The 27557-nt window shown below is 42.8% G+C and overlaps 2 protein-coding genes across 2 annotated transcripts; both read right to left on the reverse strand.

Moving 5' to 3' along the window:
- Nucleotides 1–5660: 5660 nt before the first annotated feature.
- On the reverse strand, nt 5661–9991 carry LOC102979564 (interleukin-36 beta-like). The gene is made up of 4 exons (XM_024129809.1): nt 9973–9991; nt 9422–9532; nt 6672–6793; nt 5661–5873 (listed from the first exon to the last, which is right to left on the reverse strand). Exons 1-4 carry the CDS (start codon nt 9989–9991, stop codon nt 5661–5663), a joined length of 465 nt encoding a protein of 154 aa, XP_023985577.1.
- Nucleotides 9992–15177: 5186 nt separating this feature from the next.
- On the reverse strand, nt 15178–21578 carry LOC102979276 (interleukin 36 alpha). The gene is given in 7 exon segments (XM_055089122.1): nt 15178–15393; nt 17199–17293; nt 17296–17337; nt 17508–17552; nt 17555–17703; nt 17908–17983; nt 21557–21578. Coding segments are annotated over 7 exon segments (645 nt in total).
- Nucleotides 21579–27557: the final 5979 nt, after the last annotated feature.

The following is a 27557-nucleotide window of genomic DNA, read 5'->3' on the forward strand; positions in this document are numbered from 1 at the left end:
AAGTCTAAACATTGGAATGACATAGTTGAATTTCCATTTATGGAGATAATCCTGGCTGGCTCATAGAGAACTGATTTAATATATAGATGGAGTAGTAGATGGAGGTCACCAGTCAGGAGGCAGATTTACAGGACTGGTGAGTTATGGTGGTTGCCAGATATGCAGTGGTAGGTGGCAGAGAAGTTGGAGAGGGATAGGTGGATTTGAGGTGTTTTTTTTTTTAATGATTCCATTTACATGAAATGTCCTGACTAGGCAAATACAGAGAAAAAGAAAGCAGGTTAGTGGTTGACAGGAGCTGTGGGGAGGGGTGATGAGGAATGACTGCTTCATGGGTTAGGGTTTGTTTTGGGAGCTCAGCAAAATGTTCTGGAATTAGTGGTGATGGTTGCATAACATTGTGAATGTATTAAAAGCCGCCGGATTGTATATTTTTTAGTGGTGAATTTATGGTATGTGAATTTTACCTCAATTTAAAATGAAATCACCTGGAGAGCTTTTTAAAACACGGTTGCTGGGCTCCACCCCTGAGTTTTTCTGAGGCAGCAGGTCCGGGTGGCGTCTGAGCATTTGCATTTCTGGTAGGTTGCCGGGTGATGCTGAAGCTGGGACCACACTCTGAGGGTCTCTGATCCAGGCAGGCGTTGCGTGAAGGAAGAATTCCTCCTTCGTATATAAATCAGCACATCAGGGCTGTACTGATCACTGTCCATGTTTCAACAGTTTACTGCAGGTAATCCAGGGCTGAATTGATGTCCGCAGTGAAGAAAATGAGTTTTTTTAAATAACTGAACTCTGTATCAGATCTAGTCTCTGCCATCCCCTAACTGAGAACTCTTAAACAAGTGCCTTCACCTCGTTTGCAAAATGGGAATAATATCTCACTAGGTTGTTTTAAAATGTAAATTAAAAAATAAGGAAGTATAGGGAAGAAGAAGATATTACTATGAGAAAGTACCCACCATATCATCTAGCTTAAAGCAGGTTCTCAATAGTTATTCCAAATGGATTTGAGATGTATTTTGAAGGTAGACTTCTTGGTGGATAGACTTGATGGGTTGGCAAAAAAAAAAAAAAAGACTTGATGGGTTGGATGGTTGGATGTAGGTCTTTAGGGAAAAGAGGAATCAAGGATGACTCCTAGGTTTCTGTCTTGAGTAACTGAGATGGAAAATACTGGGAGTGGGAATAGGCATATTGTGCAAGGATCAAGGGTGGTACTTAGGACATACTCAATTTGCAAGTTCTGAGACAATCCAAACCGGTAGCTGCAAATGCAAATCTGGAGTTCCAAGAAGAGCTCTGGGCCAGATCAAATTGTCAATATCCACTTGGAATTTAAATTCATAACAAGGAAGATCATCCAGTCAAACAGTATAGAGGAAACAAGGACTCCAGGATGAGCCCTGAGGAATTTTAACCTTCAGAAGTCACATAAGGAGGAACCAGTAAAGGAGAGCGAGGTTGGGGAAAAACTAGGAGTGACTTGCTGCAGAACCCCTAGCATTGAGGGTAAAGATGAGGGGAGAGCAGCAGGCCATGTCCAATGCCAATTAAGGTGAGGACAGTGGAGTGTCCACTGGATGTGGCAACAGCGACATCATTGGTGACGCTCAAAAGACAGGTTTCGGTGGAGAAGTCAAAAGTCAGAGGTCTTGACTTCAGAATGTTCTGAACAGCAAAAGGCTTACTAGTAATCAGGGACTTACCAATTAAAGTAACAACGAGAGGTTATTCTTTGTACACTGATGAACAAAACTTCTTTTTCGAACTTAAAAGTAAGTTTTGGGCAGGGAGGAATGAACACATAATTGGGAGTATACCTTGGAAAATCTACATCAAAGGGCAGATTGTCAGTAGCAGTTGAAAATAAAGAATGTCCAGGGAATTACCTGGCCGTCCAGTGGTTAGGACTCCGTGCTTCCACTGCAGGGGGCACGGGTTTCATCCCTGATCGGGGAACTAAGATCCTGCATGCCACAGGGACAGGCCAAAAATTTTAAAAAAGAAAGAAAAAAGAAAATAAAGAATGTATTTAATCTATGGTCAAGCAATTCACCAATCTATTCTAAAGAATGTCTTGTGTGTGTGTACAGGAAGCATATACTGGAATGTTCACTGACACATCGTTTGTAAAACAACAACAAAAAATGGAAACAAACTAACTGTCCATCAATGAAGGAATGACTATTCAACCGATGGTAAAAATCATTCTATTGGAAACTGCAGCAGTTGAAAAGAGTGAGATAGATCCATCCATATAAGCATAAATAGCTATTTGAACATATTGTTGAGTGAAAAAAGTTGGAGGAATATAGGTATTGTATCATACCAGTTAGGGAAACACACACACACAGAACAACACCAAGCGTTTCCAATAGGTACATATGAGGGTGTAAATGCATAGGAAATGGACCAGGATTATGCCAACACATCACAGCGGTTATCATTGGAATGAGGAGTGGGGGATTAGGATTGGGGGAAAGGGTTTGGATTTATCAGTTATGTTTTTACTTTTTTTTATTTACAGGAGAATGCAGCCATGTATTAATAACAGCTGAAATTAATATTTTTTAAAGTGGAAAGAGTGAATGGGTTGTGAGGAAAGTAGTTTATAAGCAGAGGCTGTGAGTTTCTCAAAGGGAGGAGAAGTAACTCCTCTGGTCAACAAGACTCTGACCACCATAGAGCAGTGGGTAAGAGGACCAACTCCACCCTGAGGCTGCCTAGAGCATCTGGGAGCTTAACCCTCTGCCTTATTCTCTTGGTTCTGCTAGCAGATGACAGATCATCACAGTGGCCTGAGACTTTGAGATCAGAGTTGATGAACACAGTTTAGGCCCCAAAAGTTGAGGTGGGAGTAGAAGGCACCGCTCATTTCTCTATTTCAGCTGCATCAAAAATAAAGGCACTGGCTTCCCCGGTGGCGCGGTGGTTGAGAGTCCGCCTGCCGATGCAGGGGACGCGGGTTCGTGCCCCGGTCCGGGAAGACCCCACATGCCGCGGAGCGGCTGGGCCCGTGAGCCATGGCCGCTGAGCCTGCGCGTCCGGAGCCTGTGCTCCGCAACGGGAGAGGCCACAACAGTGACAGGCCCGCGTACCGCAAAAAATAAAAAATAATAAATAAATAAAAATAAAGGCACTGCTTTGATTTTTATTTTGTCATCAGTATATTCTCTATGTGTTTGAATGTAGATGGGGACCAGGGGTAAGGGACTATAGCCCCCAAACCTTCAAAATTTAATGTCAGTTCCAGGAGGTTAGATATATGTTTTTCTGCTTTGTTTACTACTGTATCCCCAGTATTTAGAACAGTATAAGTGCTCCAAAAACATTTGCTAAATGATTGAAATTGTTGGTCCTGACACTCCTCTTGAGAATAAACCCAAGTTCTGGTATTTGGGGTTCAAACCACCTGGTGAGTTTAGGGAAACCATTGCTGCTGGCTTTGACCTTGGTCAGTAAGTTACAGCTTTTATTATGGTCATGCTGCTGTTATAGGCACAGATGAAGCTGATATTAATCAGAGCTTTAATCTGCAAAGATCTTCGAAATTGCACAGAAGTAGAGAACATCACTGTGTAGGTTTTGGTCTTTTAAGGATTGGTATTAGATATTGGGAGGTGGCACTCTATCAGCTGCACAATCTTTGTTAGTGTGTATCTCATTTCTAGTTGCATCTTTGGCCAAGTAGAGAACCAATGAGGAATGATGTTATGACTTTTCACGTGACCTGTCCACTTATTCCTGGAGTCCTTTCCCAAGCATACAGCTTGGAGTTGACTCTGGAGTATTTTCTTCATAATCAAGGCTCTTCTGCTTATAAATGACTCAAATGCTAATTGATCAGTTAATTGATAGTTTATTTTCTGCATATTTCTCTTCCCTTCTTCTTTCTCATTGATAACTAGTGTTGTTTTCTTGCCTCAGGGTCACATTAGATTATAAACAAAATTAAAGTTCTCAACCTAAGTGAGAGACAAAAATTCTCAGTTGCAAGCTCACAGAGCCTATGAAATTTTCTCTTCCAAAGAATAAAAGAAACTGGAGATGAAGAAAGGGAAAAGCAAATATAGACACTGACCCAAATTGAAAAGGATGGGTGGGAGGGAGTAGGAATCTGAAATAGACTTGCATTGGGGGGTTCAGGTTGCTGAATGGAAGAGATTCAGGGGAAAGGCTATCCTTGAGCATCACAAGTTAACCCCATCTCTGCCAGTCTATGGATAACTCACCAGTCAACAGCCCTGGATCTGAGTAAGGCCACCTTAACTTGAGCTTAAGAAAGCAACAACAGCATCAACATCTTGAACATTAGAGTATTTCAAAGGCTGGAGGAAAAAGTCATAGAAACCAGTGTTTCAGAGCCCGGAACAAGGGAAATAACACTGCTAGAGCTCTCTTTTTCCATCTGTCGTGAGGGGATGTGAGCTCAAGGTCCTTCTACTATGCCATTTTGTCCCTCCTCTCTTTCTCCATCTGTCTATCTTGGAATGATGAGAAGTGATCCCAGGGAACAAGAATAGGGGCTGGGGAAATTGAAGCAGGAAAATGAAGGAAGCCAATGCAAGGAGGTGTTCCTGAGCTCTGCACTCCTGTAGGCGACTGTGACTCAATCCTGCTGGGACCCTCTGAGGAACCATGTGGAATGCATCTCAGAATTGTCCACTTCAGTGATGGAAGAGAGCAGCATTTCCCTACCCGCTCCCATTCCCCGTTGGTGAAGGATTCCCAGCCATTGCAAATCCTGATACGCTTGCTCATCATGTGCAAAGAAGGGCAAGGTTTCCTGAGGGAAGAGAGCCTGACATGCTCACATTCTTGTTCAGGGCATTGCAGTTACTTGCAATTTACATGTCACTGGTTAAGTGAATACATAAATTATACTTCAGGCTTTAACTAAAGTAATCCTCACAAAATGGACAACCAGCTTAAAAGCATCTCAATAAAGAAACTGTTGATTGAATCTTCTACTAGAGTCTAGAAAACATGAATAATAGCAAGAATATATCATAGCTGATGCCTGAAAAAAATGTAAACCACCATTAGTGATTCTTTGAAATACAGACTGATTTACATTTACTATGGTTAACAATTAATCTTAACCAAAGTATATACTGTGTGTCAGATTATTAACTAATGATATTATGAGTTTATCATGATTATCAAGACATGTAAAATTTTTACTTCACATTCATCTTACCCTTTAGATTCCTCTTTTGGAGTGCATAATATTTATAATAAACATGCATAGAATTAATAATTAATATTCTTTCATCGATAGGGTTGTATGAACTAAACTGTTTGAAATTCACATCTCTAGGCTATGCGTTGGCACAGGAATAGGAAGAGAGGCTACAAGAAGCATTTGGGATGTTGACGTAAGTGGACTTAACTAGGTGGATGGTGGGACAAGATCAAGAAAGAATAAAAAGTGACTTGTACGTTCACCCTGGAATGATGCTCACCTGGGGGGGGACATGGTATATCTTGAGGATATCTAGAGAGTGTCAGGAGGATGAGATGGTTTCGGAGTGATGAGAATGAGGTAGGCTATGGATGGGCATCAGTGCATGGTGGTCACTTAAGATGACCCACTGTGTTTTCAAACAGAAGGATCTCTGACTGCTTGATCCAGCCACCTAGAGCCCAGGCTGGATTTAGTTTTCACCCTCTAAGTAGAAGTTAGTGTTTTTGGTTTTGCCTCCCTCCTTGGTGAGAGTGACGGGCTGCTCCACCATGGAGGAGGTAGCTATGAACCAGCCTGGGCAGGAGACTGACTGAAAGACGAACGTGGAGCCCTCCTCGCTGCAGTAAAAGAGAAAGGGCTCCTGCCCTTTGAAGTTCCCACATAGGTTCATGATATTTTCCTCCTGGGGGTAGGAAAGAGGCTTCTTAGAAAGGATTGCTGGGAGGAGGAAGCTAAACTAACTCAGCCCTGGGAGAGTCTCATTTCCCCAAAGGGAGGGACAGAGGCCAGGGACACAGGCAGATGAAAGGGGAACACCAGCTTTAAAAATAGGCAACCCACTGGTTCCCAGTAGCTTGGCCTCACCCCAGGATCCCATCACACAAGGTGTTTCTGATTCCTGAAGGCAGCATGTCTTCCTGAGAATGGTGGGGGGGTGGGGGGAATTGTAAGTCTCTTTCATGGATGCACCCATCTGATGGTTCAGGCCAGTCTCACGAGATTCCCAACCTCCAAGTAGGTTTATACATTACAGCTTCCATCATAAGCAGAGGATTCACTTCAAAACTACAAATCTTACTTTCAGTACGGGGACCATAAGTATGTCATCCGCAAAATCTGATTAACAATCTCCCCTCTTGTCTCCACTGCCTTTGCTTAAGAGGAAGCATCCCAGCACCTAAGAGAATTTCTGGGAGGCAGTTAAAGAAGACTGAGAATGGAGAAACCACCATTCTTTGGCCTTTCTGAAACATTTTCATGGGTGTATTCTCTGGCTGGCAGAGGATGCTCTGACATTAAAATGAGCGTTACACCCGTTCCAAAGGTCGCTTGTATTGATTTGGGAATCAGCCAGGTCAGCTGTCCTTCTTTACACTGAATATCCAGGATTGCAAACCTGTTGCTTTTATTCAGTAACATATGAAATGAGATTGAAAGTTCATCTCATTGCACTTCTCTCATTAACTGTACAGCCACTCACCTTAAGCTGCAAAGTAGGCTGGCCCTGGAATTCTGTGTAGCAGAGACAGAGAGTTTGCTCCTTGATTCCCAGGTAATATGGAGTACCTTTTCCGTTACAGTAAAAGTCCGTGGCTGTACATGCTATGAAGGAAAAGAGTGACTGGAAACACAGGGAAAATGGAAACAGGTGTCAGTCCCCAAGCAGTGGAAAGGCCAGCGCTTCTGATCTGACACTCAGTTACTCCCCCAGCCAGGGTATGCTAAGCTGCCAGGACCCCCGCCGCAGAAGGTTCCTCCAACTAGCCATGTGTAAGAGACCCTTCATTGTTGTCTGAAACCCATTTCCTTTTTCTTCCTTAGTATCAGAACTCCAGCTGTCACCAGGGTACATTACTTCCCCAAAATAAAAATAAATTTCCCACCACACTTACAGCTAACTTTGACCATATGCTTAAGTTGTAGTTCATGAGATAGGAGTGGAAGTGTTGTGTGAGATTTCTAAGAATGTTCTTTAAAAGTAGTCGACTCGGCTGGGAGGAGCTTTTTTCCTTATACCCTGTGTCTTCGTACTTAGATGATGGTGGAGGTGACCTTGAAGTTGGTAAAGCAGAACACTAGAATCCTTGGATTCTGGTGGTATGATGAAGCCACCATACTGGCCTTAACCTGCCTTCTCAGGCTTCTTTTCCATGAGAAAGAAAGAAACTTCTACCTTATTTAAGTCCCAGTTTGGTGGGTGTTCTGTCACTATCAGTTGAATTTAATTCCCAACTAATTTAGTAGGTGATTCCCAAGAGCCTGGGTGTTCTGCATCTATCCTTCTGGGCAAGGGGCAGGGAATTTATCCATTCAACATTCTTTATTGAGTGTTCATTCGAGACAAGACCCTGGAGATCTAGGTGAGAACAGGAGAGACATCGTCATTATTGCCACGGAAAATGAGACTAAACCATGTAAGCAGAGAAATGACCAGAACCACAGTAAATGGCAACACCTGCTTTGGGGAAAGTGGCCAAGGCCTGGGACAGTAGAAGACAGACCAAACTGAGAAAGAGGAACCAAGAAAAACCTCTCTGCTGAGGTGAAGTTCAAACCAAGACCTTAAAACTAAGAGGAAGCTAGTATATGAAGAAATGGGAATCCGGTGGTGGAGGGGGTTGGATGAAAGCGTCGACAGGGAAAGGAAATGTAAAGATGCTTACGTGGAAAAGAGCTTGATAAGTTCAAGTCTCCGAAAGAAGACTGCTGTGCCTGAGATCTCCCCACTGCTCCCTTTCCCCCACCTCCCACCCCTAAAACACAAATAGATGGGAAGGATATTCTTCAATTAACATAGTAAGAAAGTCACTCTTGATGCTTTGTGACGGCTGGATAGGAGGCTACACAAGTGAAGTGGGAGGAAGGGCAGTGAGGAAGTGATACAGTGATCAAGGTGAAAGATGATATTATCTCATAAATAGGCATATTTTGCACATAGACTCATCAGTGTCTGCTGATGGATTAAATGGAAATTGAGGAAAAGGAGGAATAAAGATGTCTCCTGTATTTCTGGCTCCAGACTGGGTCCATGAACAGTTTGTGGAGTGAGATCCACAGTTCCACTTGGGATAGATGTAGTTAGAGATGTCTGAGAGGACATCCAAAGGACATGGGTAGGATTTTCAGAGGCGACGTCTGGGTTGGAAGCATGAATGCCAGAATGTAGAGGCAAAACATCAATCCAAGAGACCAGCTCTCAATCCCTTTAGAGGGGTGGGAGGATGGTTGCAGGCTGAGGTCTGAAAATCCCCAACACTTAGAGATTTTATAGAGAAAGTGGAGTCAGAAAGGAGAATGCAAAAGCGGAGCCAGTGAACCACAGAGAATGTTCTTACCGAAGGAGAAGATGGAGAGTGTTCAAGAAAGAAAGAGTTATCAATTATGCTGACTGCTGCTGAGGAACCAGATGTGAGGACAGAGAAGTGGGTCTGGTGGCCTTGGAAAGAGAAGCTGGAGGGGAGTGGGCAAAGAACAGTTCAGAAATTTTATTGTTTGATGTAAGCGTGAACAGGAGGGGAAATGGAGACTAGTTGTATAACCAACTCTTCCATGACTATGACTGTATGTAGAACAGTATATAGATTGCCACATAGGAAAACAGAATGGTTGTAGAAATGAAATGTGCAAATCCAGAGGAGGTTTTTAGTGTTGAGCTTGGAAATGTTATATTAGAGCATGTCTATCAGCAATAGAAAGAATCCAGTAGACAGACAAAGACGGGATATGCCAGGAAGAGAGGAATTAAATCAAACATTGAAGGAACAAACAAGAGAGGAAAGAAGCTGATTTGGATTAACTTTTTTTTCATCTTTATTGAGGTATAACTGACATGTGCTGGACTAACGGGAGGAAGGAATATTCCCCCATTATTAGAAGAAAGGACAGCAAATTAGAAAAGCGTAGGTATGATAATGGAAAGATGAAGGAGTTTAAATCTGAGGACAGAGGTTGCGACGGTTAGAAGAGAGAAACTCCAAGGAGAAGTTCAGCTACTAATTGAATGAATAATCCCTTCTTAACTAAGGACATTTTCTTTTGGTAAGGAGAGCTGCCACTCCATCACACCCTCATTTCTGGGTACGGGTTTCCTTTATGTGAGGGAACCATCTTGCCCTTTCTTGCCGTTCTTGAGGACACTGGAAGCTGGTTTCCAGGCTCACACAAGCTCAGCCCCATCCCCAGTGGAGATGATGTCCCTTTAAGAGGCAACGCAGTGGCTTTGATTGTCACTCCCAGGTTTGACACTGCTGCCAAAAGGAACTGCTATTAACCGATTTCTTTTTAGGACCCACACCATCTGCTGAGGATCACGAATAAGACGGTAACTGGGAATTAGGTGTGCTGCCAGGTGACAGAAAAGCACAAAATACACATGAGGTTATTATAAACTTCAGGAGTCCTATTGCATCCTGGTAATAAAGGCTTTTGAATTCCTAGGGGGAGATTTACTGCTCACCCTTTTTTCTAGGGTTATCAGTGACTTGTCTTTTTTCCTGCCTGATAGCTTCTGGGTAGTAACAAAACCAAATATATTTAAATCAGTCATCAATATGTTGTTTGTTTCCTCTCTACCCTCTTTACCAGAATCAATAAGCAGTTCTAAATGCACATCATAAGTAAAGAGCTAAATAAGATTTTCAAATGCGGGTTTTGTGATCTGAGTATTTTAGCAAGAGCAAACACATTTACAACTTGAGCAAATGCTAGGGGCCCTTGTATCCTCTCTCTTGGGAGAAGGTAGATGGACGTATTTCCAAGCTGGTTTGTGATTCACCACTTACCCAGGGGACTAAACTCCATGTTGGCTTCAGGGCTTTCTGTGAATAGGACAAAGTAGATCAGATGGTGGACAGGTTGTGGTCCGCAGTTGGTCTTATGGGGGAAGAGAGAAGAAAAACATGTTATCCGTTTCTCTCCCCTCCCCAAGAATTCTGCATAAAAAAAAAATTTTGAGAGAGCTGCCCTGAGATCCTATCTTATCCATAGATGCACATTTGAGATTAAGGATGGGAAATCATGTTCCAGGGCCATCAAACCCCAGACGGAAGCTCCCATCACTGTCACGGCTGCAGTGGCCCTAGGATGCCCTCCATCCGTCACATCTGGGATTGTGAGGAGGTTCCAGCCCATCAGCTCGACCACCTTCTAGTGCAGCGAGTCTCTGGGTTCAGAGGAAGGAAGGAAGAATGTGTGCCTATCTCCCTTTAGCCCTCCATACAGCTGGTAAGCCACCAATTCTCCCGACTTCAAGCTTGAACATCCTAAATAAGGGGCAGCTACCCTGTCTCCCTCACCCCCACCGTCCGCTATCCCTCATCCAAGGAGGCATCTCTAAGGATCCTGCGCAAGGACATCCAGGGACCCCATGAGGTATCTTGACTATTAGGGGACATCCACCTCTGGGCTTACGGTGAGGATCCCAGGAGAGTTCCCCAAGAAGACCACGAACTCCCCACAATGAGAACCAGTTGTTCACATCCCTCTCTGCCCCCCAGAAAGGAAGTAAGCAAACCACCACCTACACCATTGGAAGCAGTCCCAGCTCCTCTGCCACTGTGTCTTGGACCAAGGCCCAGAGAGGCTCCTCAAGGTTGGACACAGAGCAGTGAAAGAAGGTGCCCCACACACGGTTCTGAACAGCAGGAGTTACCTTTGTCCAAAGAGAGGCTCTTGTCCTCGAGTCCAATGGTCAAGCTCCACCTGCACCCAAGGGCCCAGTAAAGCTGTCCAGGACTCCCAGGCCTTTAAATGAGCAAGGAAGGAGGGTTATTTCCTGGCTCTGGGTGTGCCCACTTTGGCAAGAAAGCTAGTCCGGAACAGAAGTCCTGTGAGCCTTCAGTGGGTGACTGGGAGGCAACACTGGTGGGGCCGGGCTGGGGTCCTGGAGAAACCAGAGCAGAGTAAATGCCAGGAAACACCAGTGAGGAAATACAGAAAAGGCCAGGTGCCGAGTGAAGGAGAACTTCCTTCCGGACTGCTTGGAGGCAGAGGTGTGGATCTCTTGATTCAATGACTTGTGTGAGCTATAGCCTCATTCACCTCTGATTTGGGGCAATTCATTGTCTTCCTTTCAGAGTTTTGCATAACCAATATTGAGAGCTCTTTCTGTATCTGATAGAGATTTACCTGATTAATCTTTTCATCTTCACAGTCACCGTCTAGGGGCCGTTCATCTTTATTTGTTATGGAAGAAAACAGTCCCTGAGAGATGACAAAACTTACCCAAAGTCACATAACTACCGAGAAATTTAGCTAAGTTAAAAAGCCAAGTCTTGGGACTTCCCTGGTGGTCCGGTGGTTAGGACTCTGCACTTCCACTGCAGGGGGGCATGGCTTAGATCCCTGGTCGGGGAACGAAGATTGTGTATGTCGCATGGCACGGCCAAAAAATAAAAATAAAAAGCCAAGTCTTTCTGTTCTTAACCACTATGTGATATGTTTCCTTTGTGTCATGGTCTCCTGCACCTTGTGTTTACTGAGACACATAGGAGGCCTCGTGCTCGGTGGTGGATATTAAAAACTGCACTGTGTCCAAGGAGACTCACGTAGGAGGCGGAAACTTGGAGATCTTCTGGCTTCCTATCTCTGCCTTAGGAATCAGACTCAGCCTCAACATTGGTGGTGAAAGGGAACCATTACCCTTGAAACCCTACTGTCGTTCAGGCCTAAATGTTTTAAGAAAAAAACATCTACTCATTCTATGCCAAAATGTGCTTCCACGTGACTCACAACCACTGATCGGGGTTCTGTTCTCTGAAACCCACCACCGACTCTCTCCCTGGGAGTATCGCAATAAACCCTAACTGGTCTCCCTGCTTCCGTTCTTACCTCCTTAGAGTTCAACTTCCACCCAGCAGTGAGCAAGATCAACGATTTCGATGTTGTCCCTTCACTCCCCTTCTCAGAACTCTTCAGTGGCTTCGCATCACACCCAGAAGCTCTCACCATGGCTTACACAAGCACACATAAACCTTGCCCTTGCTTGTCTCTCCACACGCCTTCTATCCCTGCCCTTCCAACCCTCCCTGCTCCAGCTGCACTGGGGTCTTGGTGATTCTTCCACCAGAGAGCTCATCCTTGCAGTGAGCCTCTCCTGTTTCTCTGCAGGAATGGGTTTCCCCAGATCATTATGGGGTTCACCCCGTCACTTCTATGCATTTGCAAAAAAAAAAAAAACAATCTCTAAATGATGTCTTCCCTGACTGCCCTATCTCCAAGAGCCTCCTCACTCATGCTCTGATTTCTAATTCTTCTCTATTATTTTCTTTATAAAATATATGTCTCCATGGCCATGGATATTCATCTGTGTAGGTAACATATGTATGTATGTCTTATCCTCACCACCAAAATGCCAGCTCCATGGGGCCAAGGAACTTGAGTGTCTTGTTAACCATATCCTTAATGTCTGGAATAGTGTCTAGTCCATTACTGGGATTAATAAAAATTTGTTAAATAAACAAAGGAATGAATGGAGTATTCTATGAATAAGAGGAGGACTGGGAAGAGAGAAGGGGAGAGAGCTGCCTTGTAGGGGCGTCACTTGAGATGAGGGGCGAGTTCCTGCCCCCCTCATGGAGAAGGGTCAGGGGCTGCTCTCCTGTCCCATATCAGGAATGGAGTGCCCCAGGAGAATCTTGCAAACAGGTAGAGGAGACTGGGAACTTCACCTTCAGCTGGATGATCGATATACCTAGAGACATTCGGGCTTACCCTTGTTCCTCAGCCAGGGCAGGGTGTTTAGGGAGGGAGTTCTTGGGGAGCCTGACATGGGTTTCCAACCTTGCACCCAGGAGACCATAGACCCAGTTGGTCCAAGAGCATCCAGTTTAAGCCCATCATCCCAGTGTGATTCTTTTTTTTCTTTTTTTCTTTTTTATTGGCTGTGCCTCGAGGCTTGCGGGATCTTAGTTCCCCTCAGCCAGGGATCAAACCCAGGCCCCGGAAGTGAAAGCACCAAGTCCTCACCAATGGACCTCCAGGGAATTTCCCCAGTGTGATTCTTAATAGAGTTCCTTTTAGTCTCTTAAGAGTCTTGGTCACTTCACAGTTCTAGGGAAATTACCTACATAAGGAAAGGCAGAAGTAGAAACAGGTCTACCTTTTTCTAGGAACCATGAGAAATGGACAGCTCAGGGATTGCTGTGCTACCTATCACCAGGAATAAATCTAATCTCTGACACTGACGTGGCCACTCAAATGCTGAAAGGCAGAAGGTATTAGGATGGGATGAAGAGGTTGGGGCAATGCCTGCGGGGCCCAGGAAGTCATCAATATGTTTGGAAAAATAGTATCTCCACATCTTTCTCCAAATCTTGGGACAAGTAAAAATATAATGGAAAGTAAAAAAATCATAACAAGAGGAATCACCATATTACGGAGAACGAAGTTTACCGACCTGATGCGGGAAGAAACGTTATTTCATAAAAAGGTAGAAGAAGAGATAAACCTTTGTAATAAATATGCTCTAAATGAATGGGAGCCATGTCAGATTATGGCTTGTGAGTTCATGGAAAAAACCCACAGGAGACTCTCAGAAACCATTGCTGGGATGGGATGGGGGAACTTTTCAATTAGGTGTACACTAGCATTAAGCACTGAAATATGAAGTATGATTTCTATTAATGATGCTTTTTTTGTACCACCCCCCCGCCCAGTAGTGAGTCCAGGGGAAACCTGAGTTTAGGAAGATACCACATTCCCCAACTGTCCTACTGGGTTCTTCTTAGAAATGGGAGACTTCATGGGAACCTGCTTTACAAACGATAGAACTCCTTATGAATGCAAGGAATCAATATTATGAGCATGATATCTCATTAAAGTCATTCCATTCATAACAGAGCAACTGATAGACAAAATTTCTATTTCACAAATTTAACTCTCCATGAGATCTAGTGATAATGGTTTAGGTGAAAGTTTCATAAACACCACTAGTTCTTCATTCAAACCAGCAGAATATATAACTTCACTGAGACACAAGCCACACCCAGGAGGGGCTCAGATTTCTTTTATAAATTTATTTGTTTATTTTTTAATTTTTGGCTGTGTTGGGTCTTCATTGTTGCACGCAGGCTTTCTCTAGTTGCTGCGAGAGGGACTATAATTCATTGCAGTGGCTTCTCTTGTTGCACAGCACGGGGTCTAGGCGCAGTCTTCAATTGTTGTGGCACACGGGCTCAGTAGTTGTGGCTCGAGGACTCTAGAGTGCAGGCTCAGTAGTTGTGGTGCACGGACTCAGTTGCTCCGCAGCATGTGGGATCTTCACGGATGAGGGCTTAAATCCGTGTCCCCTGCATTGGCAGGCGGATTCTTAACCACTGCGCCACCAGGGAAGTCCCTAAGCTTTCTTTTTGGAAATTTCTATGTCTGCTCCTTCCCACCAGGATTCAAAAGATCTTGATACAACGCCATAGAGAAATGTATCTGAAAATCTAGAGATCTGGACTCCAAATGAAAGAATCATCACCTTCATTTATTATTTGAAGCATAATTAGCAAGGATGTTAAGTAGAGTTTTCTTTATTATTTTTGTCAAGGTGTCTTAATTTAGCTACGTGGCAATAGCAAAGACCCTCAATTTCCCTGGACTGTTTTCCATGTGGCCCCTGGGAGAGCGCATATAGCTCGGCCCAACATTGCATGGATGTTAGGTCATTGCCTGGATGTATGGAGGGCAGTAAGGTACCCTTGGGTGAAAAGCCCAACCACAGATTCGTCCTTCCTTCTAGACTAAGACTTGACTGTTTATTCCCCTTTTAACCTGGTGTGTACTTTCAGAAATTGGACATAATTCTGGCAACTCTGCCTTCCCTTGTTGAAGGGTCGGTATGACGACGTTCATCTCAGAAGCACTATTTTTTTTTCTTTCTTTTTTAATTAAAGGATAGTTGATTTATAGTGCTGTGTTTCAGAAGCACTTCGAGAGCTAGAATGGAGGAAACCAAGACAAGATTCTCTGCCTGGAGAACAACCCGCAACCTTAGACCAACCTTAAGCCTGAAGTACAGTGAACCAAAAGTTAGTGGTGTAGGCTTTCCCCAGTTCTCGGGTAACAATGAGAGGACAGCCTCCATTGGAGCAGGAAGCAATGAACCAACCAGGAAAGGCTACAGACTCAAAGGTGGAGGTATTGCTGCTCTGGTCACGGTAGAAGAGAAAGGGCTTCACAGGCTCCGTTCAGTGGTACAGATCCATCATGTTCTGTTCCTGAAGGGCGAGAAGGAAGCCCCAGGGAGAAACATAACTGTTAAGAGTTGTTCCACATTCTTTACACACTAACAGTTCCTATCCAAGATAGTCTTCTCCATTCATTAAAACGGGCCTGGGAACCTCTATTTCATATTATACCATTAAAAATTATGAGTCCCAAATACTTTACAGATGTGAAGTTTATGAGTGAAACCTTAGACCACCAATTTCAATGGTTCTTACTGCGAGCCTTTGAAGGAAAACAGTGTTGACATCAAAGTTTTCGAGAATACAAAGCACAGGTTTAGTCATTACCTGTTGCTTAGAAATGGAGAAACCCAAGGAATATTTACATAACGGTTACCGTGAATTTTGAATTCAAACAGAATTGTTTAAGGTCAGGTGTCTCCAACCTCAGAACTATTGACATTCTGGGTGGGATAAACCTTTGCTGTCAGGGGCTGTCTTGTGTACGGTGGGACATATAGCAGCATCCCTGGCCTCTACCCACCAGAGATCAGTAGCATATCACCCAGCCCCCAGTTGTGGCAACCAAAAATATCTCCAGACATTGACAAATTTCTGGGGAGCAAAATTGCCCCTTGTTGAAAACCACTGCTTTATATCCTGTCATCAAATTGAGTGTCTGCCTATGCTTGTTTGCTGAAAAGGGTCAAGAGATTTCCTAAAGCACACAGAGGCCTGGTTTGTGATCTTCCTATAACTTAAAGTATTTCTTAAATAATGGAGAATAGCAATTACTAAAATGTTTGTTACAGAGAATTAAGTTTGTTCGCTTAAAGTTGAAAACTATCTCTTGTCAAAAAGATGTTTTAATTGGCTCATCCACCTAGTGATAATCGACTGCTGAAACCATCAGAGCTGATTTTACCCACACATCTACCGTTGGCCCTCTCCATCAGCCAGTTCCGCATCCTTGGAGTCAACCAAATGTGGACCAAAAATATTTGGAAAAAAACAAAAAATTCCAGAAATTTCCAAAAAGCAAAACTTGAATCTGCTGTGTGCTGGCAACTATTTACATAGGGTTTACATTGTATTAGGTATTATAAGCAATCTAGAGAGGATTTAAAGTAGTAATATATGAGAGGATGTTCATAGGTTACATGCCTATATAGGTTATATAAGGAACTTGAGTACCCACTTTGGTATCCATAGCAGGTAGAGGGGTCCTACAACAAATCCCCTGCAGATATCAAGGGACAACTGTGTGTGTGTGTGTGTGTGTGTTCTTTTTTTTTAATTGGAGTATAATTGCTTTACAATGTTGTGTTAGTTTCTGCTGTATAATGAAGTGAATCAGCTATATGTATACATATATCCCCTCCCTCTTGGACCTCCCTCCCACCCCTCCCCCATTCCACCCACCTGGGTCATCACAGAGCACCAGTCTGAGCTTCCCGTGCTTTATAACAGGTCCCCGCTAGCTATCTATTTTACTCTTGGTAGTGTATATATGTCAATCCTAATCTCCCAATTTATCTCCTATATGTTCTATATCTACATTTATTCTATTGGCATCATGAATAAATCTAAAAGCTTTCCTCTTTGCTGAATTATTTTTTTAAGCAAAATAAGTGATTTTAGCAGATTAGTTTCAAAACACCCCTGCAATTTTGTCTTATTCTCTCATAATACATGCAACCCCAAAAGAACCAAAAATAAATATGCATAAGGATAATAACTTGTCCTTTAAAAGATTCTAAAAAAGCTAGAGTTTCCATCAAATGAGCACTTTGTGAAATAAATGAGCTTCTCCCTCCTAGCCAGGCATGGACAAGACCCTTATTTTCCATACTCACCTTAAGCTGCAGTGTGGGCTGCCCCTTGACCTCTGTGCAGAACAGGCAGAGCTCCGGCTCCTTCAGTCCCAGGTAGACGGGGTTCCCTCTGTCCTCTCAAGTGTCTCCGTGTAATTGCATGAGATTAAGGTAATAGTGACTGGGAACACAACATAGTCACAGAACAACACTGTGATCACCCTCGAGTTCGTTATTGCCAATGAGATATGCCCAGTTAACAAGTCTATTCATAGTGAATAAAAAGCTAAGCACACAACACACAACAGTACTGGCCAAAGAGACTGCCTTTGGCAGATCTTGGCCACTCACCTGGATCCATAAGGTGCTTCCTTGGGACTGCTTTGAGGGTCTGGCCTTAAGGACCCACACCTGATGATTGACATCCTGAATATTCCACTGAACAGGGTTTGCCCTGGAAAACACTGTAAAGAAACTCGAAATGCAAAGGTAAGGATGAGGGTACAGAATGTCCCCCCTTTCCAATTTTTTGGCCTTCCATGTAGAACTTTACCTGAATCCTTACATTTTTCATCCATTATTGGTGGTGATGTTTTAGAACTGCCAAGGTGTGAAGACGTTTATGTGCAGACTGACCCCATGAGAGGACCTGAGTCAGTCCCAAGCCACAGTTTGACCCTGAGTCATAAGAAGAGCCGGTGCAGCCCAATAATGGCCCTAGTCAGAATCTACACTCCAGAACTCACCTCACTCGCTCACCTGCTCACCTTCTTGGACGTAGCCTACCTTCCAGCAGAAGCAGTTGTGCCTGTGAATCTTGTTCAGACCTAAACCCAGAGCCTTAAGAAGACAGGAGTGCCAAGGCCAGAGGCCCAGAAGCAAGAGAAGATCAGAGGTCAGCAGGCTTTGCAGTTACAGAGGACCCCATGTCCCTACCACTATGGACTGTGGCTTCCTCTGTACTCGGGCGCTCTGATGGACTCCAATAAGGCCCAAGCCTTTGATCCACGTAGGGAAGGGAGGAGGTTCTGCCTCACTGGGGTTAGGACTGCATGTTGAGTATTTGTCAGTTCCTGATGCCGGGTGATTCAGTGAGGCTTTATATAAAGAAATGTCAACGGAAGCAGGGTTGTCACCTGTCTATGCACCCTGAAAAAGGAGGCATGCTAAGCTTTTAAGAGCAGCCAGCAAGGAATATAGTCATCAGCACTGAGTTTGAGGAAAGAAGCATTATGTGACTGCCCCATGGCCAATGACTAAACTCTGATACTGCAAAATGAAACACTGTAATGTTACTCCGAAGAGTGGAAACCCACAGTAGGTGCAAGGTAGACCGAGAAAGGGATGGGTCCCCTAAGACCTGTGTGGGTTCTAAACACTCCTGGTCCAGTAACCATATCCCCTGCCAATCTCAGACAAAAAACAAAAAAAACACCCCAGTATATGCTCCTCCAGCTTTTCAGAGCCAGTGTACATGCTGCTTCTCCACTCAAGGGCTCTTCACCTGGGGCAAGGTCAACTCCTGCACACCTTGCCCCTCATGGACTCTAGATTAGTGGGTAAGGGAGGTTGGCCCAGATACTCCAGTGCCCTGAGCTAGCAGACATGCATTAGGTTTTCCACAAAGGGAAGCTGAGGCAGTGATGGCGAGACTCTTCCCCAACCTTTCAGCCCATCTGAGTTCACTTTCTCTGTGGTGATTCCCAGCACCGGTCAGCTCCACACCTCAAGTGTTTGCATCTCAGGAGCAATCTCAACCAATTGCAGAAGGGACTGGTGAATGAATGTCCCAGCCTCTTCGACCTCTGGTGGGACAATGCTAATGTTTCTCATAAGGCTCCTAGCTACCTCATCAGCCTACCCGGCCACATAAAGACACCCTCATGTTCACACCCTATACCCTTCCAAGGAATTCTTGCTTCTCGATCTTGTCCTAGGTAGCCCCATAGCTGTCCTCTTGGGAGTGTGGAGTCGTGAATCACCTACAATTAAATGTACAGCAGGTTTCCTCGAGTCAAAACTGGGATTCAGAATCCCAGTCTAACTCTGAGTCTATAAAGAGGTCCTGCCCCGAGTATCCATTAGAGTGAGTTGATTTCCATGCTCTGAGAAGAAAGTCCAGAGCTTATGACATCACCCCCATCCTCCTTATACAGGACTGGATGCACTTGGATATCTTAAGAGGAGGGGCTCAATGTCCTGCCATCAGGTACAAAGAAGCAAACATCCAGGACACATTGGTATGGATGCTGCATATACTAATGCAAACTCATTCAGGACCACAGCTGAAAAATTATGTGTCCTTTCAGATTCCTTATTTCATCCTATAAATACATGGAGCTCTACATGGCCTGGGAATTTAACCCACAGTGTCGTTAGCGGAGGTGATGGGGGCTTCAGTGATACCAGATAACCCAAGACCTCTATGTATCTCTCCCTAGTATGGAAGTGACATCCTTCATAGCCAAGGGGGTAGATGTTCCTCAGAAGGGAAATTGAGTCAAATGTGATGAAGGAAATTCTGTCTCTGCTAGAAAAGAACTCCATAAGAATACAATTTAGAGATACACCTTCCCTGCTCTCTTTAGCTAGCCAGAACTGGATTTGCCTTGGGATTTAATTCCTTTGTCCATCCATATCTATCTTTCACTTCTCAGTTTAAGATCTAATATAGTCACTTCAGCCCCACAAATCCTTCCCAACTCTGATAGCATAATTCCCACCACTCAATTTGGCTATTGTTCACATATTGCCAAATTGTCACATGGAACTGTCCTCATCCTGTACATCCTTGATGTTCAAAGTGTGGTCCATGGAGCAGTCACACTGGTCCAGCAGTTTGTCAGAAATGCAGAATCTCAGGCTCTACCCCAGATTTACAGAATCAGGACCTGAAATAAAAGAGCATTAACACCACAATATGTTCTGTGCTGATATAGAACACACCCCTGCCAGCACTCTAGTCACATCAGTACAAAAAGAAAGAAGTCAGGATTCAGTGTCTGCCTGGGGCTGGGGAGTGGACAAGCCAATCAGATCTAGGCCCACCCTCACCTTTCCTCAGTCTCTGGAACCCATGGAGTAGGCTGTCTTGTCACTGAAAAAAGAGGGGAGAGATGAGAGTAGTAAAGAAAAGAAGTCATTCCTGGAAGGCTGTGGCCATGGACAGGCCCTCACAAGGATTTTCACTTTGAGTACTTACAGTTTGATTGAACCAGAAACTCTCAAACTGTATTTGGTTTAATTTAGGTCAAATACTTTCTACCAGAAGGAAAGAGAAAGTCTCTCTAGAGGAGGGCAGAGCCACTCATATAATTTTTCAAAGACGACAAGCTGTAAGTAGTTGAAGATTACTAGGCATACAAGCAAACAAGATCACAAGAATAAGAACAAAAGGAAAGAAGGAAAGAAAGAAAGAAAGAAAGAAAGAAAGAAAGAAAGAAAGAAAGAAAAAGAAAGAAGGAAGGAAAGAAAGAAAAGAAAGAAAGAAAGACAAGATAGAAACATACCCACACAGACATCAGATTTTGTAACTATTATACACAGAGCTTAAAACAACTGTCCTAAGCATGTTTAAGAAACAAATAACACAAATAAGAATATTTTTCTAGAACAGCAAATTTATGAAAAGTGGCAAATTTAGAAGTCAAACAGTATCTCTTGTACTGTAAAATACAATAAGCAAAATAAAATAAGCCAATATTTGTATTTGGCAACAGACAGCACACAGCAGAAGAATGATGTGAAAGAATGATGTCATCAAGGTGGTGGTTTAGAAATTTCTAGGGCTTGTCCTCTCCCAGAAACATCAATTTGAGCAACTCTCTATGCACAAAAATACCTTCACAAGAGCTAAGGATTTGAGGTGAGGGATTATAGCACTTGGGTGGAGCACAGAAATAAGAAAAGATGCATTGAAGAAGGTAGGAAAGACAGTTTCACATTATTCCCGTCATCCTTACCCTATGGAGAGAGACATCCAACCTATGGGAGAAGGAGGTGAAGTGAGGACTTGATTTCACAGTGGTCTCCACCATCAGCCCACCCCAGCACCAGACCAGCTCTTGTGGCCCCAGGCTTTTGCCCGACTCCAGCATCAGGCCAGTTCCCATGGCCCCAGGGTCCTGGTGGGTGTGCACAAAACCAGGCTACCAGCCCACCCCAGCACCAGGCAGGTTCCCATGAAACCAGGCTCCAGGTAGGCTCCTGACCCTCCCTAGCACTAGGTTGACTCCATGGCCCCAGGTTCCCAGCCTACCCCAGCACCAGGATGGCTTCTACAGACCTAAACTCCAGATGAACTTTCATGGAACTAGGCTCTTGGCCTGCACCAGTACAAGGCTGGTACCATTGGCCCCAGGGTCCAGGCAGGCTCCTGTGGACCCAGGTTCCTGACTCACCGCAGCACCAGGCAGCCCCCATGGCCTCAGGCTTTAGGCAGGCTACCCTGGACTAGGCTCTAGGCAGGCTCCTATGGATGCAGGGTCCCAGCCCAACCCAGCATTGACTGCCCACACAGCCCCAGCTTTCAGACTGACTCCCATGGCCCCAACCTCCAGGCTGGCCCCATTAGGCCTGGAACTATAGGCTACAGGATGAGTCCTACAGCCCCAGTTTTCAGGCTCACCCAAATGCCAGGGTGACCTAGGTAGCCCCACCTTCCAGGCCAGCTCCTGTGAACCCAGACTCCAGGCCTGCCCCAGTACCAGGCCAGATCCTGTGGACCCAGGTGCCAGGCCCACCTCAGGGGTCCCTAGCACCTGACTGGCCTGCACAGACCCAGGATCCAGGCCCACCCACAGACTCAGGTTCCAGGCTTACCACCACAAACTCAGGCACCTGGCCAGCCCCAGTGAACTCAGGCATAGTGCAGCCCCTGTGGATCCAAGCACTAGGTATGGCCACCTGCTGACCAGGCACCAGAACTGCCAGTCCAATCACTCCAGGAGCAAGCCCACCCATGGACACCACCAGATGCCTCACTCAGAATCTCTGGACAGGCTGACTGGTGAAGGGCTTTCCTTTCCCAACCTGGACTGCAAAGACTGGAAGAGGCAACTACTTCTTTAAATGCACAGACACCAATGAAGACCACAAGAATCACAAATAATAAGAAAACATGGGGCTTCCCTGGTGGCGCAGTGGTTGAGAGTCCGCCTGCCGATGCAGGGGACATGGGTTCGCGCCCCAGTCCAGGAAGATCCCACGTGCCATGGAGCGGCTAGGCCCGTGAGCCATGGCCTCTGAGCCTGCACGTCCGGAGCATGTGCTCTGCAACGGAAAAGGCCACAACAATGAGAGGCCCGTGTACCGAAAAAAAAAAAAATGAAAGAAAACATGACACCAATGGAAACTAATATAGCTCCAATGACTGACCCTAAAGTAGAGGAGATAAATGGACTGACAAATAATTCTGAACAATCCTCTAAAGAAATTCAGTGAACTATAAGAACACACAGACAACAAAACAAAATTAGAAAAATAATGCATTTTAAAAAAATGAGTCCAACAAAGAAACAGAAACCATTAAATATCTATAAAAAACAAACAGAAATCTTAGAGTTGAAGGACTCTTCAACTCTGCAATGACTGATCTGAAGAATTCCATAGACAGCTTCAACAGCAGACTTGATCTAACAGAAGAAGGAATTAGAGGAACAGAAGACAGGTCATTTGAAATTATTCACTCAGAGGAGAAAAAAAAATAATTAAAAATGGAGAAGAGGGCTTCTATATCAAGATGGCGGTGTACAAAATCCTGAACTCACATCCCATGGACACAACAAATCTACAGCTGTATATGAAATACTTTCCTTTGAAAAAGACCTGAAAACTAACTGAACAGTGCATCCACAACAAAGGATAAAAGGGCCACATTTAGAGGGGTAGGAGGGGCAGAGACATGGTCTCACCAAAAACCTCACCTTAGGCATGGCAACCCACAAGTGGGAGAGGTCTCAAAAGAATATGGAGCTTTACCCTGAAGAGTGAGGGGTTTATGTTCTACATCAGGCATCCCAAATCCTTAAGACCTATGCCAGAGAGATGAGGCCACAAAACTTTGCCTTTGAAAACCAACAGGGTTTATGTCCAGAAAAACCATAGAGCTGTAGGGAATGGAGAACCTGCTCTTAAAGGGCTCATGAACTGACTCACTTGCCCTGTGACCTCACACAGGGTGGCAGTTTAAAGGGCGGCTGGACTGTGTGTGGAGGAGATACACTTGCTGGTCTTGGGGTGACTTCCAGAGAGGCAGGAACCTGCTGACACTCTCTCTGGGAATGGTGGGCCTCAACTTTGAGTTCTCTTTCTGCCTTGCTAGTGTCAGCATTGGTGGTGCCATTTTGACACTCTCCCTCTCACCTGCTAGGGCCAGTAGGCACACCACACACGACCATGCCACAGCTGTGGTCCTGCTACATCTAGCAATTACCCACAGGCCACACAGGGATGTCCCTTGAGTGCCTAGCTCTGGTGGCCAGAGAAATAGTGCATCTGGGCCCCATGGGTCATCTCTGCACAAGGCCACTCCTTTAAGACTGGGAGAGGTAGCTGTTTCACCTAATAATACATAGAAACAAACACAGAGAGTCAAGCAAAATGGGGAGTCAGAGGAATATGCTCCAAATGAAAAAACAAGATAAAACATAGAAAAAGACCCTAATGAAACAGAGATAAGTAATCTACCTGATAAAAAGTTCAAAGTAATGGTTATAAAGATGCTTATGAAACTTGAAAGAAGAATAGATGAACACAGTGAGAACTTTAACAAAGAGACAGAAAATATAAGAAAGTATGAAAGAGAAGTCACAGGGCTGAAGAATACAATAGCGTAACTGAAAAAATACACTAGAGGGGTTAAAGAGCAGACCAGATGATGTAGAAGAACGGATCAGTGACCTCAGAGAGAGGGTACTGGAAATGACCCAAACAGAGCAACAAAAAGAAAAAAGAGTTTTTAAAAGTGAATATAGCTTAAGAGACCTATGGGACCACAGCAAGCAGAATAGCATCCACATTGTAGTGGTCCCAGAAGAAGAAAGAGAAAAAGGGGCAGAAAACTTATTTGAAGTAATAATGGCTGAAAACCTCTAACCTGTGGAAGGAAACAGACATTCAGGACAAGGCAGCACAGAGAGTTCCAAATAAGATGAACCCAAATAGACCTACACCGGGACATGCAATAATTAAAATGTCGAAAGTTAAAGAGATAATCTTAAAAACAGCAACTTGTTACATACAAAAGAACTCCCATAAGCTGACTTTTAAGCAGAAACTTTGCGGGCCAGCAGGGAGTGACATGATATATTCTAAGTACTGAAAGGAAAAAAACTTCAACCAGGAATACTCTACCTGGCAAAGTTATCATTCAGAATTGAAGGAAAGATTAAGAGATTTCCAGATAAGCAAAAGATGAAAGAGTTTGTCACCACTAAAATGGCCCTAAAAGAAATGTTAAAGGGCCTTCTTTAAGCAGAAAAGAAAAAGTACCAACTAGTAACAAGAAAATATATGAAGATAAAAATCTCACTGGTAAAAACAAATATATAGTAAAGGTAGGGGATTAACCATTATTTATGGTTATAACCTATTATAAAGCTACTATGAAGGTTAAAAGACAAAGGAAAGTAGTAAAATTAACTATGACTACAATAGTTGGTTAAAGGATACTCAAAATAAAAATATATAAACTGTGACATCAAATATATAAAATATGATATCAAAAACAGCATGGAGCAGGGGATACAAATGTAGAGTTTTTAGAATGTGTTCAAACTTAAGTTGCTATCAACGTAATATATTTTTAAGTTGTATATATATATATACATATATCTACAATATATATATATAAAATGTTATATGTGAACTTCATGGTAACCACTAAGCAAAAACATACAAGAAAGGAATCTAAACGTTACACTAAAGAAAGTCCCCAAACCACAAGGGAAGAGAGCAAGAGAAGAAGAAAAGGGAAGAGAGGAACTATAAAAACCATTAGAAAACAATTAACAATATGGAAATAAATACATACCTATCAATAATTACTTTAAATGCAAATAGACTAAACTCTTCAATCAAAAGACATAGAGTGGCTGAATGGATAAAAAACAAGACCCATCTATATGTTGTATACAAGAGATTCACTTCAATCTAAGAACACACACAGACTAAAAGATAAGGAATGGAAAAAAAATATTCTATGCAAATGGAAACAAAAAAAGCTGGGGTAGCTATACTTATATGAGACAAAATAGTCCTCAAAACAAAGACTGTAATACAGGACAAAGAAAGGCATTACATAACAATAAAGGGATCAATCCAATGACAGGATATAACATTTGTAAGTATTTATGCACCAGACATAGGAACACCTAAATATATAAAGTAAATACTACCAAACCTAAAGGGAGAAATTAACAGCAATACAGTAACAGTAGAGGACTTTAATACCCCACTTATATTAATGAATAGATCATCCAGACACAAAGTCAATAAGGAAACATCAGCCTTAAACAACACATTAGACAACATAGAGTTAATAGATACATATAGATTATTCCATCCAAAATCAGCAGAATACACATTCTTCTCAAGTGCACATGGAACATTCTCCAGAACATATCATGTTAGCCACAAAACAAGTCTCACAACATTTACGAAGACTGAAATCATTTAAGCATCGTTTCCTATCACAATGGTATGAAACTAGAACGCAATTATGAGAAGAAAACTGGAAAAACCATGTGTTAATCATTTAACTCTAGTGTAAAGGTTAAAGAGCAAAATTATTTAAAATAACTCTAATTTCAATAATTTATTAAGGGTTACACAATATAAAAAGACATAAACTGAGACGTCACAAACATAAAATATTGGAACAGGAGTAAAAGGGTAGAGTTTTGTATATGATCAAAGTTAAGTTATTATCACCTTAAAATAGGCTGTTATACCTATATGATGCTTAAGTAAGCCTCATGGTAACCACCAAACAAAAACCCACAGTAAATACACAAATGATAAAGGGAAAGAATTAAATCATACCACTATGAAAAAGTCATCAATTCACAAAAGAAGACAGCAAGAGAGAAAGAAAGAAAGAAGAAATTATGAAACAGCAAGAAAATAATTAATAAGAAAGCATTAGTAAGTTCTTACCTATCAATAATTACTTTAAGTTTAAATGGATTAAATAATCCAATTAAAAGGCATAATGTGCCTGAATGGACAAAAAAAAACAAGACCCAACTATATATATACTGCCCACAAGAGACTCACTATAGTTTTAAGGACACACACAGACTCATGGTGAAGAAATGAAAAAAGAGATTCCTTGCCCAAAAAAGGGCAAGGGTGGCTATACTTATATCAGACAAAATAGATTTTCAGTCAGAAACTGTAACAAGAGAAAACGAAGGTCATTATATAATGATAAAGGGGTTAATTCATCAAGAGGATAGAATCATTGTATATGTATGTATGTATATATATATATATATATATATATATACACACACACACACACACACCCCCAACATCAGAGTACCAAACATATTCAGCAAATACTAACCATTCTGAAAAGAAAAATAGACAATAATGCAATAATTGTAGGGAACTTTCATACCCCATTTTCACAATGGAGAGATTATACAGAGAGGAAATCAATAAGGAAACATTGGACTTGAACCACACTTTAGATCAAGTGAACCTAACAGACATATGCAGAACATTCCATCCAACAGAAGCAGAATACACATTCTTCTCAAGCACACACAGATATTCTCCAAGATAGATCATATATTAGGTCACAAAACTAGCCTTAACAAATGTAAGAATATTAAAATCATACCAAGCATCTTTCCTGACCACAATGGTATAAAACTAGAAATCAATAAGAAGAGGAAAAGTGGAAAATTAACAAATATGTGGAAATTAAACAACAGGCACCTGAGGAACTAATGGGTCAAAGAAAAAAATCAAAAGGGAAATAATAAAATACCTTGAACCAAACAAAAATGGAAACACAATATGACAAAACTTCTGGGATGGAGCAAAAGCAGTGCTAAGAGGAAAGTTTATAATGATAAACACATTAAGAAAAGAGAAAGATTTCAAATAAACTATTTAGCTTTATATCTCAAGGAACTAGAAAGGAAAGAGCAAGCTAAGCCCAATGTTCACAGAAGAAAGAAAGTTACAAAGATCAGAGCAGAAATAAATGAAACAGAGACCAGAAAAACAGCCGAAAAGATCAATGAAACTAAGACTTTGTTTTTGAAAAGATAAACATAACTGACAAACCTTTAGCTAGACTAATTAACAAAAAAAGAGAGAGGACTCAAATCAAGTCATAAATGAAAGAGAAGACATTACAACTTACATCACATAAATACAAAGGATCAC

This window comes from Physeter macrocephalus, chromosome 12, assembly GCF_002837175.3.
Source record: "Physeter macrocephalus isolate SW-GA chromosome 12, ASM283717v5, whole genome shotgun sequence".
In the NCBI taxonomy this organism is placed as follows: domain Eukaryota; kingdom Metazoa; phylum Chordata; class Mammalia; order Artiodactyla; family Physeteridae; genus Physeter; species Physeter macrocephalus.